At 40.4% G+C, this 20,532-nt stretch overlaps 3 protein-coding genes across 4 annotated transcripts; 1 reads left to right on the top strand and 2 right to left on the bottom strand.

Annotated features, from left to right (window-relative positions):
* Positions 1 to 6: 6 nt before the first annotated feature.
* On the bottom strand, positions 7 to 16,471 carry LOC115626292 (myosin-VIIa). 2 transcript variants are annotated; one of them, XM_030521616.1, is made up of 10 exons: positions 16,235 to 16,471; positions 8,604 to 8,675; positions 7,987 to 8,247; positions 6,810 to 7,159; positions 6,531 to 6,731; positions 4,063 to 6,457; positions 1,189 to 3,989; positions 794 to 940; positions 603 to 723; positions 334 to 540 (listed from the first exon to the last, which is right to left on the bottom strand). In XM_030521616.1, exons 2-10 carry the CDS (start codon positions 8,619 to 8,621, stop codon positions 334 to 336), a joined length of 6,501 nt encoding a protein of 2,166 aa, XP_030377476.1. In that variant the 5' UTR covers positions 8,622 to 8,675; positions 16,235 to 16,471. The 2 variants fall into 2 exon arrangements, with proteins under 2 accessions (XP_030377477.1, XP_030377476.1); XM_030521617.1 differs by lacking the exon at positions 16,235 to 16,471 and having other exon boundaries at positions 7 to 540; positions 8,604 to 8,621.
* A 515-nt stretch (positions 16,472 to 16,986) lies between these two features.
* On the bottom strand, positions 16,987 to 18,455 carry LOC115626353 (transcription elongation factor S-II). Its single transcript, XM_030521704.1, has 3 exons — positions 18,345 to 18,455; positions 18,171 to 18,262; positions 16,987 to 18,089 (listed from the first exon to the last, which is right to left on the bottom strand). Exons 2-3 carry the CDS (start codon positions 18,240 to 18,242, stop codon positions 17,202 to 17,204), a joined length of 960 nt encoding a protein of 319 aa, XP_030377564.1. The 5' UTR covers positions 18,243 to 18,262; positions 18,345 to 18,455; the 3' UTR covers positions 16,987 to 17,201.
* Positions 18,456 to 18,574: 119 nt separating this feature from the next.
* LOC115626447 (ATP synthase mitochondrial F1 complex assembly factor 2) lies at positions 18,575 to 19,903 on the top strand. Its single transcript, XM_030521822.1, has 4 exons — positions 18,575 to 18,884; positions 18,970 to 19,277; positions 19,335 to 19,515; positions 19,581 to 19,903. Exons 1-4 carry the CDS (start codon positions 18,788 to 18,790, stop codon positions 19,829 to 19,831), a joined length of 837 nt encoding a protein of 278 aa, XP_030377682.1. The 5' UTR covers positions 18,575 to 18,787; the 3' UTR covers positions 19,832 to 19,903.
* Positions 19,904 to 20,532: the final 629 nt, after the last annotated feature.

Genomic DNA, 20,532 nt, shown 5'->3' with positions numbered 1-20,532 from the left:
GATAACACGTTTATATATAAGTATGTATACTTGTATATAAATATAAAGGTAGATATGTAAGACATTTGTTTTATGTATATCTATAATAATAATTTAAGTAAACGGAATGTGCCATAAATGACTAAGAAAGTTGAGAATTTATACAATATATAGAGGTGTACAGCAAAAAAGAAAAAACGGTTTGGTATATATCGCCAGGCAAGGGGAATATTGATTGTGTGATAGCGGTGATGGGAATTATGGATTACTTACATCATTAAGTACTAGATATATAATTTATTGCATTTTATAATTTATATAATAACTATAAATATTTAGTTATATGTGTATTATTTAGTTGGCTCGTATCGTACGATTTTTGTTCATATTGGTCAGCATCAGCGATATATACGAAGTGAGCAGATCGTCCATTTTATAACCCAGCGATGTCTCGCACAAAAGTTTCGAGCCGCGCACCAAATTTCCAATCGTCATATGGAAATAGGTATTACCCGAAGACCAGTTCGAGATGCGCGTAAAGGGATGCGTGACCAAAATGTCCTATAAAATATAAAAGAGTATAACAATTAACCATAACATTATAGTTGAAATATCGGCCTTACCTTGGTTACTGGATGAATGAGACTAACGCCATGCTTGTTAATAGCAATAAGCAGCATTTCGGGATAGTTTGGCTCGGTGGTTTGCTTAACCTCGAAGAAGGCAGATCCAAAGGTTGGCCATCTACGAAAGAGATTCACGATTAGCACAAATGTAAAAAGTTGGAGAATAGTGTGTGACTGCCTGCCCAGACCTGTAGACAATCTTGAGAAAAGCCACTTTGGCATCCTCAGAGCTCATGCCACCATCTTGATTATACGAGGCCACAATTGCACGCTTCCATTCATTGGTGCTTTGCATTTTCATAATATCGGATGGTATCAGTTCACGCAGCATTTGTCTGAAAAGAGAGAGGAAAAGTGTAAATTTCAGATTATTTGGTTTATCGGTCTGTTCGTCCGTCCGTCTGTATGAACGCCTGGATTTCGGAAACGGCTGAGCGTACTTTAACCAAACTTGGTATGTAGACGCTTCTAGTCTCTATGCAACAAAAGTTTATTTTTTTTTTTTTTTTATTTTCTGTCCACATTTCAAAAGCTATATAAACCAAACTTTGTACACGTGTACACAATTATAATTTGAACTTACGGTATGGCTTGCAGCTCCTGTTTGTTTTCGCCGAAGCGTACGCGGAAGACTAGTGCAGCTAATTTGGCTGCCTCCTCGCGCGAACACTTGTGATAGCCACGCAATAGCTTGGGTAGCTCCTGGTGATAATGGAAGATTAGATCAGCATTGCGATCCTTGCCTGGCACAGTGTTGGTCCACAGTTTCTTCATGAAGAACACCTGGTAGGTGAATTGGGGATTGGCGCCATCGCGTATGGGTCGGGCCTTCTTGATCCAATCCGTGAGATGGCGCACAAAGTCGAAGAAGAAATCACCCTCTGGCACGGAAATGACCTTGTCAGCGATTTTGACAAAAAGCGAGAAGCCCTCGCTGGTGCGTAGCGACAAACGCTGCGATATGTTATTGCAGAAATCCTTGGCGCGCGTCGAGGAATCTACCTCGAAGGCCTCGTCGGTGTCATCGGGAAAGTAGACCTTGTGAAAGATTTGCGTTGTCTTGTGCTGTATGGCCTCCACTTCGACCTGATGCGGCGGATACTTGCGCTGTCCATGGCGTATGGTCTTTTGTAGGCGATGCATCGAGTCTTGGGAAATGGGATGACGACGCGTCCGCAAGAACATCATCAGCTCTTTGAGCAAACTTTGCGAGCAGGCAAACAGCCCGGTGGCTAGCCACATCAGCTCCCAACCACGCTCCTCGGACATGCGATTGCGATTGTCCGTCAACTGTTTCATCACTTGACAGTAGATCTCATCGCGCAAGATTTCATGCTTGAGCGGACCATCGAAGATGTGGTCGGTGATCTCATTGCCCATGCGGGGTCGCTTCGAGGGCAAATCGCCCATGTATTTAAGTATGGCAGCAAAGGCAAAACAGGCCTCCTCGGCCAGCTCCTCTTTGCTCTGCAGCTTGCGCAGCAGAGGCGCCTTTATGGGGTCCCGCGAGTAACGCCAAATCTCCTCACTCCGCTTGGAGCTCAGGGTGAGCGTCTTGGACATTGTACGCTTGGGAGGCAAACGGAAATGATCCAGCGCATATTCCATGAGCGTGTGTGGGCGATCCCGTGGTTCGGCCACGCCATTTGATGCCATGCTGAGGCGTCGGCCGTGATGCGCCTCCTCAACGTTGAAGAGCGCCAGAATGTCCTGCGGCGGTTTACTTAGCGTCGGCAGCACATAGACCGTCTCGGCTGGGAAATCACCGCGCTCCTGGGAGCGATCGCAACGACCTATGCACCAGCCATTGTTCAGCACAGACTCGCCGCACGATTCATCCTCCAGAATGATCAAGTCACCCTTGAAGAAGGACAAGAAGCTCGTGCCGTCCGATGGGGCGCGATAGTCCTGCAACGCAATGACATATTTCGACCTTTTTTTCAGACCATCCAGAAAGTAGACGACCAGATCACGTATGTCCTCGGCATTGGGGCTCTGGAATGTGAACTCCTCGCCACGTACAGTGGACAAGCTAAAGGTTTGCGTGAAGACCTTATTTGTCTTTTGACTGGACACCGATGTGATCTCGGGAAAGCTCAGTTCGAGCAGCACCTGCTCCTGATCATCCACCACATAGACGCCTGTCCAGTTAACCGCTATGATCACATCGTTTTTGGGCAGATTTGGACCCGAATTCCGATAGGCCTCGTAGAAACGTGAGAAGAGTAATGGCCACTTGTATTTGGCATAGCTGACGATGTCCTCTTTAATCTTGAGCGGTGCCACTTTATCCTTGACATAGTAGCTCTTTTTATAGGCCTGCAACACCAGAGCTGCCCAACGTTCGATGGCCTTGTCGACGCCGGTCAAACAGAAATCGGGTATGAAATTGGGCAACAGTGTAAAGAGACGCTCCATGGACATGTCTGTGCCATATTCAATGAAATATTGCTGCGCGGCAATCATGGCCAAATCCTCTTCCTTATCACAACGATATTCGCCGAACTTCACGCCGCGCACAACCTGCTGGTAAATGAGATTGGTGGCCACCTGGTCGTGGGTCGGTTCGTGCCAGGGTGCAAAGATCTCCTTGCGAAAGAATAGACGCCAAGGTGCGTTACGTTCCTGTGCCCCCTGCTCCTTGGCATACTGCTCGCATTGTGAGATGGCATCCATCACATGGTCCCCACCACTGCCCAGAGAGCTCACCTTGTCGAAGAGGGCTATGTAAAGCGAAAAGCCGAATTGATCCTTTAGCGTGATCTTATCCGATAGTTGATTGCACAGTTCTCGTGCCGTCGTTGCTGAGTCCGCCAACAATGTCTTCGTATTGCCATCCATAAAGGTAATGGGCAGCATTATAGGCTTCTTAGACTTCGTCGCTTGCAGCTCCAGCCACGAGGGTGGCTGGTTGCGTGTGCCATTGTTAAACGTGCGTTTCAGACGCTCCTCACAGTAGGGCGCATATCCGGGCGGACCTTCCCGTATGAAGGCGCGCAAGTAGTTGACAAACTTCTCAGATGGTGCGAAGCATCCAACGCATAGGGAAAGTAGAATCCAACCACGTGCATGCGAGGATTTTAGTGGATTATTGGTTAGCTGCTTGCATATTTGACAGTAAATCTCATCGCGCAGCTCGGCACGCAAAATGCCATGACCAATAATGAAGTGCAGCTTCTCCAGATTCGAAGTAGGACGCGACTGCAGCCACGATTGATAGCTATCGGCCGTATATTCATCGTCCTGCAGACGGCGACGCACATCCTCGCCCAGCTTATTCTTGCGCTTCAGTGTCAGCGAGACGAGCTTGTGGCGAATGGAGCGGGGCTTTTGCTTAAGAAAGGCCTCAGGATCCAGGCCCATGAGCTGGGCTTCCTGAAACTCCTGTGGATATAGAGAGGGGGAAATAAAATAGCATTAATACACAGTAAGTGCTGTCTCAACAACTGAAACTCACCTTGCTTCTAATAAAATTGCGGCCCAGCGTTGCCGTCACCTTGGACATGACCGAGGTGGTATCCATGCGATCCATGGTGTGGTATTTGGGTTCTGGCATATCGCCAGTAAAACGTAATATTGTAATCCATAGGGCTTGAGCAGCTAACTGATCGCCCTGCGTGTGTAGCGGTAATAGCGGATGCTTCAATGCCTTCTTCGCATATTGATGATTCACATTGCCTTGGAAATAGGTGGCTGCGAATTTCTGGAACTTGAATTCGGACAGATCTTCCTCATCCTCGGATATGTGTATGGGTCCAATGCAGTCCTCTTGATTCACTGTCTGTCCATGGGGCAAATCATTGAACACAGACGTTTCGCGCCCCCCGTGAGGCGTAGGCGCATCGCTGCTAGAATCGGGCAGGAAGTCGAACATGGCCTCCACCAATTTTCCATCATCCACGGGCTCCTCCTGCTTGCGTGCGGCATCATTGATAATGTTCTTCTTCACTTCCACACGTCGCCGCTCCTCAATTTCTTGCTCCATCTCTCGCCGCTCCATCTCGTGAAGACGATCACGATAATGCTGTTCGGCGATTTCACGGGCATGTTTGTTGCCCTTGTGCATCAGTTCCTGTTCCTCCACCTTCCGCAAATGCAACACTTCGGCAAACTGCTTGTATTCCAGCCGCAGCTTACGATAACGTCGCACGGCAATCATGCGGCGCACGTGCGATTGAATCTTAATTACGGCCCACATTTTGTGACCGTATTCACGACGCACCAAATAGCCGCGCGCGTGTGCCTGCAGCCCCACAATATGACCACGCAGATGGCGAAACCGATGGGAGAGCACGCGTGAGCGTATTAGGGCCTGCAGACGCATATAACCCACACGCATTTGCTGATACCGCTTGCGTTGAGCATAGCCCTTCCACACGCGTTGCACATTCACGGCCGCGGCCTTCATGCGTAAGAAGCGTCGGCGATACACCCAGCCTCTAATAGTTCTCTGGAGTATTAATATTTTGCGCGTTAGGACACGATCTCGTTCCTGTTCGAGAAATAGATCATGTGCGTCCTTCAAGAAGACCTTCGTATGGCCCAATTGATAGTCGGATTTGCCCAAAACGACGGCACAAATGCGTGAGGTGGCCGCCTGGCAGTCTGTCCGATGTGCTGGCGGCACTCCGGGTATCAGGAAACGATAGCGCTCCACAAATTCTCTGAAGCCATGCCTTATGGGATAACCAGCACGTCTGATGCGTATGGTTTCCATCATTCCCGAATAGCGCAGTTGTCTACAACACAGACCTCTGTCAAACATCATGGGTTTCTTCAATTCATTCGGCTTAATGCACCTGATAAAGAATGGCTGGCAAGAGCACAAGGTCTTCATCAGTGCATCCAGACTCTTGCGGAATTGTGTGGAAAGTGTTGGCGTTCTTTTGCGCGTCTCAGCCCCCATTTCAATATCCTGACTGAATATCTGACGCAAAAACTTATTGCCACTCTGACTGACCAAATGCAACAGATCCGGACTGAAGGTGTCTCGATTTTTGTCCAAGAACCCACGCGTGTCATAGAAAACCACGCCAGCGAAATGGTTTAACCCGAAACTGGTATTTATGTCCGATTTCGGCTTCAGATAGTTCTTGTGGGCGCCGTGCGTTTTGTGCAGTTTGGCCAACATGGTTTGGTCGGTGCCTTTGGGAAAACGCGCCTCCTCATCGATCAGCGCCATAATATTCAACTGCTTGATGGCAATCAGATCCAATGCATCCTGATTATCCACGAACTCAATGTGTTGCCAATTGATGGCCTCATGATTGTACTCCTCCTGCTCCAGCTTGAAGATGTGCTGTACAAAGAACTGCTGCAAATTCTCGTTCGCATAATTAATGCAGAACTGCTCAAAACTGTTCTGATCAAAGTTCTCAAAACCGAAAATATCTAGGACGCCGATGGCATTGCGTGAGGTGGCACGCGGCTTATAAATAGCCGTATTTATCTTGCGAACAATATGCACAAAGAGACGGCCATAGATGCCCTTCACAAAAGCATCGCGTACATCAACAGACTGTTCCCGCGATAATGTGGAAACCACAGTCTCCCCGTGCGCGAAGAGTGTGCGACGCGTTAGGGCATCAATCAATGGCTGAATGGGCAATCCAAGCAATCCGGCAACACGTTCCACATTAATGTGCTCAGGTATTTCCGTGGCATCCAAATTATCCACGACCGTAGCCTTGTATTTAATGTTGCCGCAGTGCAACAAGGCCGCCAATAGCTTGATAATCTCCCAGATCTCCTGATCCGAAAAGAGCAGCACTTTCATGGCGGAACGTATGTCCGAGAATTCGGCAGCATCGTCGCGTCCTTCGCAGGTTATGCTTTCGCCACCCGTCAAATATCTACAGAGAATCAGACAAAAGCATTACGAACGAATAGAATTTTAAAAGAAAAGTTAAATCAATTTGAAATTACTTGTAATCGGCAGCCACACCCAAGTCGAGACGACTCTTTTCATCTGCGGAAAGACCCGCGAGTATGCAGTAGAAAACGTGATAATTACGCTCGCTGTGATTTTGAGAGACAATGCGAGATTTCTCCAATAAATATTGCTCGATCTTGGCGCCCTCGATTACGCCGTTCGCGCTAAAGTGTATGTCTATGTATTTGCCAAAGCTGTAAGAGAAACACCGGGAGATAAATAGTTGTAAAGTCTCTATTGCTTCCATCATGTTCTCAAATATTTCAACTCACCGCGAGGAATTATCGTTGCGTATGGTTTTCGCATTGCCAAAAGCTTCGAGTATCGGATTTGCTTCCAATATTTGCTGCTCGATCCACGAGTGCTTGCCACTAATGGCGGCCAAATATTGCAGTATTAGCTTTGTGCTCTCTGTTTTGCCAGCGCCCGATTCGCCGGATATAACAATGCATTGATCCTGACGATATCGCTTCATATGCGCATAGGCATTATCGCCAATGGCGAATATATGCGGTGGCAGTTCCCCGATTTTGCGCTCCTTATAAAGCTTTATTTGATCAGCCGTATAGATGGGCAGTATCTGATAAGGATTTACGGCCACCAAAATGGAACCGGTATAGGTCTGTGGAATGGGAAATATACAACATTTTAAAATGTAAATCGAGTTTAGAATAGGGAGAGATTTTTATTTGAAGAAATTATTAAATATTAAAGTAATTAAAAAATATGAATTTGGAAAAGAATATAGAAAAGAGGGAAATTGATGTATATAGTAAATGAAATAGTAAATCAAGCAAGTGTAGAATTTGTAGATAAAGAAAATCATATACGGTACAATTTATATTATACATGGAGTAGAAAAAATGTATGAATGGATAATTAACTTTATCATCAACAACTTTAAATTATGTTTTAAAGAAATACATTTGATCAATTCAGTTAAACGTATCATGAAGCATAACAAGCGATGTCTGAGAACTTTATGCAGGTAGAGTCATCAAAAGGGAGTCTTCTTTAGAGGTTATTCAATTTATAGTTAGAATACGATTTTGAATTGCTAAGAAATTTAAACTGTAACAATATATATGTTTTCTAATATACGTAAGATAGAAGGCATCACATATAGATAGAAGGCTTCTAATATATGTATGACAGACATAAATATTAATATCTCTTAAAGTATGGTCAGAAATAACTAACCAGCTCCCTGCGCTTCATATCAAAGACAAAGATATAGTTTCGTCTTCACACAATATCAAAGAAAATAATGCTGAAGACGCTTATAAATTGGAAACACTTCGTTACAGGTTGGTTATAATTTCCAAAGCGTAATAGTTTACAGATTCTTTAAAATTTATAATAAGCACCCACAGCTTTAGAAAAGTTATCTTATTCTTTCTTTTTTTTTAAAAAGGTGATCTCTCTCTCTCCCTTAAAACATGTACTTACATATATCAGATTTTCCTTGTAGCGTATTAGCAGATTGCGCAATATTCCGGCCTCGTGAAGATCGCCTAGCGATATCATATCCTCCACACCCTGAACCGACGACGCATGCATGGCCTTGATGCGACGCTCGGGGGCCAACCAAACCTCGTCGCCATCATCGTCACGCACCTGTATGCGACGACCCTCTGCGGAGATGACACGTGCTCCAATGGCCACATCGAATTCTCGCCCCGACGCGGGCTCTATCCAGATGTAGTCACCCTGTGTGGAGGAGTAGGAGTTACATGAATTAGTTACATAGCTGAGTCAACAAAGTAAAGGCGCCGCCGTCGTCATTGCATTTGACATTCGACGGCCAAATTTGTGAGCTGTTGCCATGGACGGGCCATAAAAATGTTGCGGGATATCTTTGTTGTTGTTGTTGTTGTTGTAAGAATCACTTGAGCGTAACATGAAAGCCAACCATGGGCATATATGTTTATATAGTACGTACTATATATTATGTACTTGCATTCGAGTACATGTGAACTTCCGCTCGTGCCCGTTTTCATGGCAAACTCTCCGTCAGCTACTATGTGTTTTGTTTTTGTTTCTCATTGTCTTCTACTTGTACTTACACGTGTTACAATCACCATGTTCGTCGTCCTTCATTTACTGTTCCTGGGTGCATCCAACACAATTCTCACTTGCTGTTTGTAAAAGAAGAGGAGAGGAAAGCATAACTCACTTTTAATGCCTCTTCATTTGAATAACAGACAATGGGGGGAAACTTTAAACGCTCACTAAAGAAACCAGAGAAGCTTCTTTCTTATTTGAATTTTTTAAACAGCGCCTAAATGAAGTGAACTGACTTGCCCCGAAATTGTTTAAAGTAATTTGACTAATTTAAATTGTGAAAACAGGGAACAAGTTGAAATTAATATAAGCTATCAGTTGCTAAAGCATTGCAGCCCTTTTCACCCTTTTGGAGTTTGAATTTCACTGTGGATAAACACTTGTGTTTAAATGGTAGCTTCTACAGCTCCGCTAGAACAAACTGCTTTGTAAATTCAACCAAAAAAAATCAAGTCTAATATAGAGAAACAGCAGATTTTTTAAAGATATTTCTATGATCTAAAATGATTTTTTTTGTCTAATTTCTGCAGTGTTCTTCTCTTCAATGTACCAAAATTCTGATTAAACTTTATAACATCATAAATACAAAATTGAATTGCGTTATCGAAGTAAACAAAAATGATACAATTACAATATTATAAGCCACTATTAAAATATCACAAAAAGCAAATTAGTTTACGTTATCTTTATAAACAAGTAAGATCACAGATCGTTCCTTTGGTAGCTACATACATAAAATAATGGAACTACTTATGTTGTGTAATAAACTGCCATAGCAAATGGATTTGTCCAGCCCATATACCAAAATTTGTTATCCCTAGCACTTATGGTTCAAAAGTTCTCGGCGGTCATACAGACAGACATGCCTGTACCGCCTTGTCTTAATGCTGATAATAAATATGTCTGCCATGCCTTCTTCTGGCTATTACATACAATTCGCGTTTGCAATTATCGGGAGGTTGTGGGGCTTAAAAAGCCTGAAACTGTTCAACTAATAGTGCTTCTACAACCCAAATTTGTTCTCCATTAATCACAAATGGAAAAACAAATGACTTGAATTCGTCTAACAATACCTTAACATTATTATTGCACTGTTAATATGAAGAACAAGTTAAACCGCTCTATTTTTTTTCTTTTGTAGTATAATTTTTAAGTGCGTTAAAATAGAATACCCAGAGTGGCATAAACAAACAACAAGTTAGCACCGCACACACAAATATAAACATGCATACAAACATTCACACACACACACTATCACACACAGACACTTACACAACTGTTGGAAGTTGGAAGAGAAGTCGTTGCCGCAGGCGCAGAAACCGGCTCTAAAAATTAAGGTGAAGTTTACGGTAAATTGAAAGAATTTACAAGTTGTCGTTGTCATCAACGTCGGCGTTTTAGGGGCCGCTGCCACTGACAAGTTTGTTGTAAAAAAAAAAAACCATATAAAAAGAGAAGAAGTCTTTCTTTCCAGCCACACATCTACAAGTATGTATCTCTTTGCATATAACTGACACTTAAGAATTCTATACAAAGCCACTGCATTGATAGTCGCCAACAAATTAGTCAGCCAATAGTCAGCTTTTAGTTCCATTTCATATCTCATACTTTCGTTGCTTTTCTCGACCACTCGAAGGGAAACCGATCGGCTCAGAAAAAAAAAACAAACCTTTAGACATGCAAAAAAGGCTGGCGCATATTTTCACTTTTATTTCCACAAACTCACACACACACACACATACAGACAGACTTGACCATTCAATCAAAATTCGGCACAAATCCAATCTTTTGGCCCCCGTGTGTTCTTTTGGCCCGTGCCCATGACTCGCATTTGTTATGCAAATTGGTAAGTTTCGATTTGTTTTCATTTAAAAAATTTACTTTCATTACATATACGGAGGGGTTAAGAGCTTTAGGAAATAGAAACCTTGTGGCCAGCCAGCGCACAATATGGGCTAAAAAGAAAGGCGCTGGGCGCTTTTAATGACAGTTTGGAGCTGCCATTTGGCCATTTGGTACATTTTCCATTTGCTCCACTCTTACTTACACATAAGTTACTCACTTGCCCAAGTATATACATATGTATGTACTACTATATATGTATATACATACTTATGTCCGTGTATGTGTGTGTAATTGCAACACGCCAGACTCTAAATTGTTGTTTTTGTGGCGCACGTATACCAGTCTGGTTACGCTCTGCCGGTCAAAATACAATGCACACACACACAGAAACACATACACTCACGTTAAAACGCACACACACACACACACACACACACACACACACAAATGCGGATATATATTTCCCGTAATATGCCGCGCCAAGTGTTGAATTGTTGGCTAGGGTTCAACTGTTTAGCTGATTGCTGGCTCCACTAACAGTCGGCCTATTTCGAATTAAAGTACAGTGGTTAACGCCTAAGATGGTAAACCTATTATTAAACGAGAAACATTCCCAGCGCAGCTATATAATATAGTTTATCGATCTTGAGGATATTTTAAAGAAATTGAAGAGACACTAATCAACACTCATATAATATAATGCCACATTTGTCTACGATGGCTTTATAAACTGAGTTTGATTTCTGAACTAATCGTTTGTATGGTAGCTTATAATAATACATCTATTTTATAGAAACTAACATTCTGAAGTTCTAGAAAATTTATTGATACCAAAAATGCCTTAGAACAGTTTTATAAATAAAAGAGAGATAATTAAAATACATCAAGACCTAATACTGGATTAAGAAAGTACTATAATGAGAATTCAATCTCTTAGTAAGGAGTATAAAAAATAATCAAACAATTTAAAGTCCCTTTAATTATTATTATTATTAAAAAAAATTATTTTAGAAAAATTACTATATATTAAAAAAACGCATAGAAAAACTGTTTTTTAAAGAACAATATAAATAAACCTTTAAAAGATACATACATAAAATAAAATTTTCTTTTATATTTAAAATGTAATATTTCCAAAAATGTGTATAAATGTTTTCCCTTTTGTAATAATTCTGTAAATAATATTCCCATAAAAATAGATAAATAAATTCATAAGAAATCAGTTTTATGAGATTCCTAAGTAATATATTCTTTAATATTTATAATGAAGTATTTTTCAAAATTTGTATAAATGTATTTTCTTTCGCTAAACTTCTTTTAATAATATTTCATTCTGTAACTTTTTCTTATAAAAAAATAATTATTTTTCAAAGAACTGATATCTGTAAACGAGTCGCAATCTTCCTCATCAACTATTTACAAAAGAAGTCTTAAAAAAGTTGATCAAATACGAGTGAATTGAAGAATGTATTATATAAGAAAGTATTCTTTGCAGTTATTATTTTGTCTGATGCTGCATTTAATTCATAAAGAACACATTTTTTCTTTATTTGGGGATTATAAAGAACAACGTATTCGCAATATATAAATAAATGAACGTGCTGTTTGGTTTATGAATCATTGAACAACTTTTTAGCGGCAAAAAGTGGATCTATGTATTCGTTTTAGCAGCTTATCTGTTTGTCAGCCTTTTGTGAATTCTTGATGTGAGATCTATTCTCAAAGCAATATCTAATTTCTTCTAAGAGTTTCTGTGACACACATACATATATATGTTGTGGTGATGATTGAATTAGAAAGCAACAGTTTCCCCTTGAGACCAAATTCTTGACACTGTTCATGATTTTGGGTTTTCATTAACTTTCTGCAGTTTAAGAACAGCAGAAACAACTATGGTTTGCTTTAATAAAATTCATAAAACTTCTGGAACATCTCTTCGTTTTTATAAATAAGAAAATTACGTAAAAAATTTAAAATATAAAGAGAAAAGAAACATGTGCCATATATTTACTGCCCTTTTTATAAACAAATCAATAATAAGTGCCTTAAACAGCTGATTTAAATAAATTCGAGTTAGAAAAGGTTCACTGTCTTTGAAAGAATGAAGAAGATATGCAGCTGAAGATTGTGAGATGCTAATCTTTAAGGAAGTTAAAAGATATGAGTATATGTAAGCATCATTCTTTCCAGCCATTCATAGTTTTGATTAGTTAATAAATAATGTTGTATAACATATGTCGATATCTCTTTTAATTAATAGTTAATGTATTGCTTAGTAAATTTTTATCACAACGCATAACGCTACGCACTTTAAAGGTATTTAACATGACTGATAAGCAGAAATACACCTGCTATGGGTGTAGATACATAAGTATATACCTATGTACATATGTAGATAGCTATGTTATTACAAGTATAAGTGGCCCAGAACTAAAGCAATTATAATAAACACTGAGCAATGACAAAGTTTTGGTAGAATTTTTAGCAGAGTTGGCATTACGAACACGTTTTTCGGGCTTATGTGTAGGCACACCTATAGATAAGTGTCGCTCATCAATGATAAACTTTTAAGTTCTGAAGATGGATAGACTTTTACAGATTAGCACGTATACAGTGCACTATTGTGTGTGTCAGTGTGTGAGTATGTGCGTGTGTGTGTGTGTGCGTGTGTGTTTGTGGCACATTACCACATTTCACAGCCACTGAAGTTCATCAAGTCATTAGTGAAAGTTCGTGCTGGCTGCCACGTACATTAATGCATACTCATAAAGAGGCGAGCAAACGCACAACACACACACACACACACATACACATATATACCTACATAGCGAGATAAATACACACATACATGTGTGTGTATGTGTGCATTAAGTTTTTCACTTTGACATTTTTCTTGGGCTCTGTCGAACGCTGCGAGTATGCAAGATTTTTGCTCATCATTGAGACATAAAAGCCAACTAAACTGCTGCATTTGTTAGTTGCCCGCCCCACGACGGCCTGTGATTCTGCGACTCTAACTAAAGCAATAGTAACTAGCAGAGCTACTACTGTTGCTTTTTTGTATGTTTTATTGTTGTTGGCTTTTTATTATGCCGCCACCGACCTTAAAAAAAGTTTCACCAAACAACAGAAAGTCGCTGCGTGCGTTGCAAAGTCGCGAAAGCATCGCCCGGCAGCAGCAAAGGCAATACAGTCGATAATACCTATATGGGAAATTAATTAAGTATGGGAATAGTTTAAAATATTGCTACAGACTGTAATCTATATGTAAGCTATAAAGAAGCGTACAACTTTTCAAGAACGAAATTGTTTTTGAACACATATTTAAATTCAAACTTTATTTATCAAAATAAACATGATGTATATGTTTATAACAAAAAGTTCCAAAAGAACACCTAGATTTTCATCATTATGTACCTAATGGGATTTTAATTAAATGGTGTTTACAGCTTAAAATATTGGAAGTAGAACGTAAGCAATATATGTATATATATATATATATATATATATATATATATATATATATATATATATATATATATATATATATATATATATATATATATATATATGTAAATATTTATAACAAAAGTTTCAAAAGAACACCCAGATTTTCATAATTGTATTCCCATATAGCTAAATTAATTAGGTAGTGTTCACAGCTTAAAATATTGGTAAAGAATGTAAGAAATATGTAAGCTATAAAGAAACTTAAGCTTTTCAACAACGGAATTGTTTTGGAATAGATATATATGTAAATTAAAAATGCCCCCAAAGAACAACCGGATTTTCATTTTAATTCATTTAAAATGTTTAAAAAAAACCCCCATTTTTTTTCAATGGAAACTTTCCTCATCAATTAATTCGTCTGTAATTCCATCAATGTTGAACGATCTATGAAATACTAATAATTTTACTGAAGCAACCTCTAAAATGCAAAAATTACATCGCACTGTTTGAAGCAATTTAATTTTTATTCTATGTAAATAAAAGCGATGCTAATAGTTTCTAAGAAAACGAGCAATTCAACAAACAATTAACACAAATAACAATTAGCAGCACAATCTTAAAGCAAACCTTTTGCCGACCACTTGGAAGCTGCCTTCAATATAAAAATAATAATAAGCGATTCAACACCTTTCAGAACAATGCGTTTGCAAATTGTTCACTACGGCGAAGGCCTACTGTAAATGGTACAGACAAATGTGTGGCCGGCCACACATTGCCATGAATATCGAAAACTTTTGAAACGTTACAAAAGTGTTACCCAGCTTGCATGTGAGTGAGTTAACATTTCCTGCTGGCTGCCAGAATGTGAAGCTACAAAATATCCCGTTGTGCTGCCGATGATGATCACGACAACGACGACGGCGACGCCGCCACACGCATTAAACCGGCCAAACAAGTGTTTTTTATATTTTGGGAGAGCGACAACATCGATGGATCGCGCTGGTCAATCGGCAGCTGCATAGAATTTTATTGTTACGCTCAGACCCAAGCTTCAAGTGCAAGCTCAAGGCTTCGGACAGAAGCATGTGGCTTCCCGCTGCTAGCTGGTTTTCTACTAAAAAAAAAACGAGTAGAACGCTAAGGTAGCGCCAGCCCGACACACGTATGCCCTGCACCCGCCCCTCTCTGCCAAGGTCAAGTGAAAAAGGCGTTCCTATGACAGCTATTCGCCCACAGATTTTAATGAAACGAAATTGCAATCGATTCTAAGAGAACTATATAAAATAATGAGACTACATATACTTGTATGTATGGTAGGGTTTGTAATAAACTCTGCTTTTGGGTTGGGTGTCCCTAGCAGCTATGGTTTTAATATTCCTGAAGCGACATGTCTGTATCGACTATAACAGGTGATCTGCCATGCCTCCTTCTGCTTGTTACATACATACATTAAATGCTTAAAGTTTCGAATATTCCTTTTTATTTAACACTCTGGGTACAGGGTGTAAAGATGGAACTGACGCAAGCATCGCCACCAACACCAACCCAAAGGCACCCATGCATGTGAAGGTGAAGTAAAGCATAAGCCAAGTGCCGGACTTAAAAGTAAAACGCTCTTTGCGCATTCTCTTCAACTGCTCTTTAACTGGCATACAGGTGACTTTGAGTGCCCGCTTCTGTGTGTGTGTGTTGTGTGGGAATTGTATTTGTGTGCGTCTGCATGTGAGTACCGTTCTAGCCAACGAAACCTGAAGCGTAGCTACAATTCTATAATTTGGTCAGAGATTAAGGCAGAAAAAAAATGCAATGCAGCCACGTCTAAATTTATAACTAACACACACATACAGTAACACACATTTGGATGTTCACACAAACACACACACGCCTGGGGGCGGAATTACGCCTTCCGCTAATATTCAAGCTTAGCTTAGCAACTTGTGCGACCCTTTTTACTGCTACGCCCTTGACTGTTCGTTTTTTCTCTTGTTAAATTTTCAGCGCACTTTTCTAGCCGAACACCGTTTCACACACACACATTTACTCAACACACACACACACACCGACAGCCATGGGCACATAGATAGTTGGCTTGCAGGGTGAATGCACTCTTTCTTCGCCGCCGCAGACACTCTCTACCTTGTTTTTCTTTTCTTTTTTTTTTTGAACAGCGCTCGATATTAATTTGCACAATGCTCAGCTGAGTTGTTGTAAAAAATAACATTTTATAATACATAGAACAATTAACACTTTGTACATTTTTGGTCTAACTGGGAACTGGTGGTTTGGTTTAGTTTGGCGGTGTATTCTTTAAAACAGGTTACATAAATAGGTCACGCACCATCGAGCGCTTGTTTTTCCTGTGTGTGCAACAGGTTAAGAACAGGGACTTTAAACTTTAAACGTATCGACACTCAATTAATCAATTGACTTTGCCCTGTCTGCTAGCACGCACCGAAGCCGGACTTGACGTTGATTTAATTGCTCGATACGTTAACTTCTACAATTTATTTTTGTTGTGTTTTCTTTTTGCACGGCAGCTACTACTTACTACGTACGAAGAACCCGAACGCACAACCGATCGCCGTGAGAAAAACGTTTCGACTAAATACAAACAGAGTCGACTCGCCGCGCTGCCACTTGCGCGCGCCAATCGAATAACGGCATTCGATACACGACTTGGAAAAGGTCATCGATGATCCTGGCCTGCAGTCGTATCGGTGTGCATTGAGTAGCAAGCCCTCCCACTCCACCCCACTGTTGTCAATACAGTAGTCTCTGGGATGGCAAGAACCGCTGTAATTACAAATATTTAAAATAATAATATAATGCAACGCAATGTTAAAATATACTCGTATATGCCTTTACATTACTCTCTTTTTCACCGACGAATTAATTACATTATCTATTTAATATTAAAATAGATAATATGGTATAGAATGACGTATTTTGATTATTTAATGCGGTGTATATACTCGTTTTGAAGAATACCTTGATTATATGAAAAAATATATAAAAACGGTCGAAGAGTTAGTAAATAGATAAATAATAGTTGAATTATATTAAATTAAACAATGACAAGAACTGCTATAATTGGTTTCCATCAATAGTGATTTTATTGAACATTCGTTTTGAAATTTTTTGTTTAAAGGTGGTCAGTGAATACACTTGAAATTGGGCGATTGCAAAACGCATCGCGAATTTGTGTGTATGTGGCATAAAACGCGAATAATGTATGTATATGTGTGTTTGTTTTTGTGTCTCTGTGTGTGTTCTTAATTCTTATGTGTCGAGGGGCATCCGCCGGCTTAGCAGAACTTCCATCGGTTGCCGCACTCGTTGCACATGACAAACGTGGTCATCGGCTCATCAGCGGAACGGGTCTGCAATTGATTGTAGGTGCAGTTGCGTTTCTTGCACTTGCCGCATTTGAGCAGATCTGTCTTGGTGCCCTGAACGGTGGCCAACTGAGCGTCGTTGATGGCTTCTTTAACGAACTTCTCGCGCAGTTTCTTCATCTCATCACTGGCCATCTCTTCGGGCGTCATTTTGGCTAATTGCATGGCGGTAACGGCACCGCACATGAAATTGCCGCGCAGTGTTGGATTCTTCGGGTCTTTGAGGTTGGCAACACGCGAACGTATGCGATTTTTGTATTTCATGTCGGTGTTTTTGAACTCCAGGTAAATGGCCTCCTCCAGTTCGGCAGCCATCTCTTCGGGCTCGGCACAACCTTCGGGCACTTCGCCAATTTTTAGGGCATTAGTTAACATTTCGCGGCATTTCAAGCGAACGGCATCCTTCATGCCGGTAGCTGGGAACGAAGTTTGTGATGATGAAGGCTTCTTCTCTTCGCGCTTATCTTTGGACGTGGAGGAGCTGCTGTTTTTGTCCTTTCCGGAAGAAGAGTTTGCTTTCGAGCTACTGGACAACTTGGCGGCACTGCCGCTATTCGCAGAGCTGTCCTTTCCTGAACTCCCGCCACCGGCACCACTGTTCGGTGTTCCTGGAGCTGGGCTGGCCAGAAACCGTTTCCAGTTCTTGATTAGTGTTTTGGCCAACGCAATAACCTCTTCGTCCTTACTGCTCTTGCGCAGCTCGTTAACCGTCATGCCGATGCGAGTCTTTGTCAATATTTCCAAATTTATGCTCAACGTTTGCAGAGCCTTTAGAAGATCCAGTGCTTGTTCTTGGCCCTGCACGCAAATAGAAATAGGTTAAATAATTGATAGTACACTTGCCACGCAATTTCCTGATATGGTTGGGAGATTACCTACCGTGCCATCACTTGACGTTGATATCTTCGACATTTTTTTCTGAATTCTAAAAACTTCTTCCTCCACGCTCATCTTTGCGGCAGTCGGTAAATCTAAACGGTGACAAAGAAGAGTTATTATTTAGTAAAATTCTATTATATATTCGATTGCGCTAGCAACGCATGTTTTTTTTACAATTATTTTCCCTCCAATAATTTGTTTACTAATTTTTATGTATTCTCTGCCGGACAGAATGAATGATGGCTGCCTGCTACAAACGAATATATTTTATTCGTGTTAGTGACGCGCGACCTGCATCGATAGCACTCGTGAGTACAAGTCGATAAATTTTTTCGATGGAGTGGCAACGCTACAATTTTGTACCTAAAATCAGATGGCCGCTCTAAGTCAAAAGTTATGTGTACAAATCAGAAATAAGTAGAATTAAATAGTTTTGATTAAATTTAGGTTTCTAGAACCATTAAATAGTGTTTAAAAACTTATGCGAAACTGCGTTTGTCAAATGCTATTTCATTTAGGGGTATAACGTCCTGTTAAGCCTTTTTTTGCGGCGCTTCGTTTGTTTTGGTCGCATTGTAATTTCCTCAATTCAGATTAGCATAAAAATAAAAACAAAAATGTTTGCAAGGCTTGCAACAACTGCAATAGCGACATTGCGAAGTGGAAGTAGCAGCAAATGGCCTGTGCCCACAACAATTGTCAGTCGGCAATATGGTAAATATCAGTGAAGAATTTTCAACTAAAGATTTCATAACAACCGGCACGTTTTTCCATCTCCTATGTATGTATGTATGTGTAGCTGCGCAGCCGAAACGCTTCTACAAAAAGACTTCTGTGCTATATGCTGACGGTGGTTATGAGGTGACGCTGGACCATCGCAAGTTGAAAACACCAAAGGGTGCGATCTTCTCAGTCAAGAGTGAACCGTTGGCTATTGCCGTGGCTACTGAATTTGACAACCAAAGGGAGCACATCGAACGGTCGCGCATGCATCTGTCCGCCATATGCTTTACAGCCATAGATAATCCCAACAATTTTACAAAAATAGATATGGTCAACTATTTGCTAAACTATATTGCCACCGACACGGTGCTTTTTCAATATGACGTAAGTGCTTTGATTGTTTGTGATTATTCTCTTCTGTTTTAACCGGCTTCCTTGCAGAATGAAAAAGATTTGCAGGAGCTGCAACAGAACGAATGGGATCCAGTGATTGCCTGGTTTAACCAACGCTATGAAACAAATCTCAAGAAGACAATGAACATAACGCCGCCAAAAGTTACAGATGAGGATAAAATGAAAATTGCAAAGCATTTTCAGTCGCACAGTCTGGAAACGCTGCATGGTGAGATGGAATGTGAAAGCTTTATCGTCTTTTGTTTTCTAAATCACCTTCTCCCAATCGACTAGGCTTCATATTTGCCGTGGACACACTAAAGTCAATAGTGCTAGCCTGCGCAGTCATTGACCAACAGATAACAGTAGAAAAGGCAGTTGCCTTAGCTCGTCTTGAGGAGGAGTATCAAGTTAAGTTCTGGGGCCGTGTGGAGTGGTCCCACGATTTGAGCCAACAGGAGCTGCAGGCACGCCTGGCTGCTGCAGTACTCTACGTGCACATGAATTGTTCTGAGAGCTTTGTTAAAGAGAAATTGCTGGTGTAAATAAATTTGAAATAGGCGGACCTAATAATTAATAACCAAATATCATCGCTTTTCAACGAGCATTGAAATGAAGTGAACAATTTTTATTATCTGGAAGGGTACTACATATTTTTTGTTTAAAAACGTTTTTGTTTACTGGTTCTAGTAATTTAGGTTTCAATTTATTTCATTTCCAACATATTTGGATTTTATTCAAACAAGACTTTAGAATAGAAATGAGAAAATATTGTTAAAAAGAATTTTTATTGCGACTTTTGATTTAATTTATTAGCTGCTACAGTATTTTGAGTATCTTGTATTTATTTAAGTACATAGTAGTTGTGTGTGTGTGTGTAGATGTGTGTCTTTTCGTATGTGTAAGATAGTGTACTTGTACTGTGAGATCTGCCTGGCCTACACTTATATCAGTGCGTTCTTATAATAAATTAAGGCGAGGTTTGAAAAACATTTCATAATTCATAAATGTATATTGTTGCAGATCTTAGCGTTAGCAGTGATTGCATATAACTCATCGTTTTTGTTTTCATCTCTTTCTCTCAATTTAAATTGGGCCTATCATCGGATTTAAGCAATAAAAGCTTACAGTCGGCAGCGTGCTTGTCCGAGCCAAGCAATTGGGAAGTACAAAAAGAACATATTTTTATTTTATTTTTACTTTCTTCTCTTTTTTTGGTTGTTGCTTTTTCTTCTTGTTTTTTTTT

The sequence above is a fragment of the Scaptodrosophila lebanonensis genome, unplaced genomic scaffold, assembly GCF_003285725.1.
Source record: "Scaptodrosophila lebanonensis strain 11010-0011.00,11010-0021.00 unplaced genomic scaffold, SlebRS2 tig00000085-arrow-pilon, whole genome shotgun sequence".
Classification (NCBI taxonomy): Eukaryota; Metazoa; Arthropoda; class Insecta; order Diptera; family Drosophilidae; genus Scaptodrosophila; species Scaptodrosophila lebanonensis.
The sequence above is the reverse complement of the archived record's forward strand: the minus strand, read 5'-3'. Positions and strand labels throughout refer to the sequence as shown.

Coding starts and splice junctions, on each gene's coding strand:
- LOC115626292 (XM_030521616.1), bottom strand. Junction 7,160..7,986: donor ACAAGGAAAATCTGATATAT/GTAAGTACATGT, acceptor CCCATTCCACAG/ACCTATACCGGTTCCATTTT. Junction 6,458..6,530: donor GGTGTGGCTGCCGATTACAA/GTAATTTCAAAT, acceptor GATTCTCTGTAG/ATATTTGACGGGTGGCGAAA.
- LOC115626353 (XM_030521704.1), bottom strand. CDS start 18,242: ATGAGCGTGGAGGAAGAAGTTTTTAGAATTCAGAAAAAAATGTCGAAG. Junction 18,090..18,170: donor CAACGTCAAGTGATGGCACG/GTAGGTAATCTC, acceptor ATTTGCGTGCAG/GGCCAAGAACAAGCACTGGA.
- LOC115626447 (XM_030521822.1), top strand. CDS start 18,788: ATGTTTGCAAGGCTTGCAACAACTGCAATAGCGACATTGCGAAGTGGA. Junction 19,278..19,334: donor CGGTGCTTTTTCAATATGAC/GTAAGTGCTTTG, acceptor GCTTCCTTGCAG/AATGAAAAAGATTTGCAGGA. Junction 19,516..19,580: donor CAGTCTGGAAACGCTGCATG/GTGAGATGGAAT, acceptor CCAATCGACTAG/GCTTCATATTTGCCGTGGAC.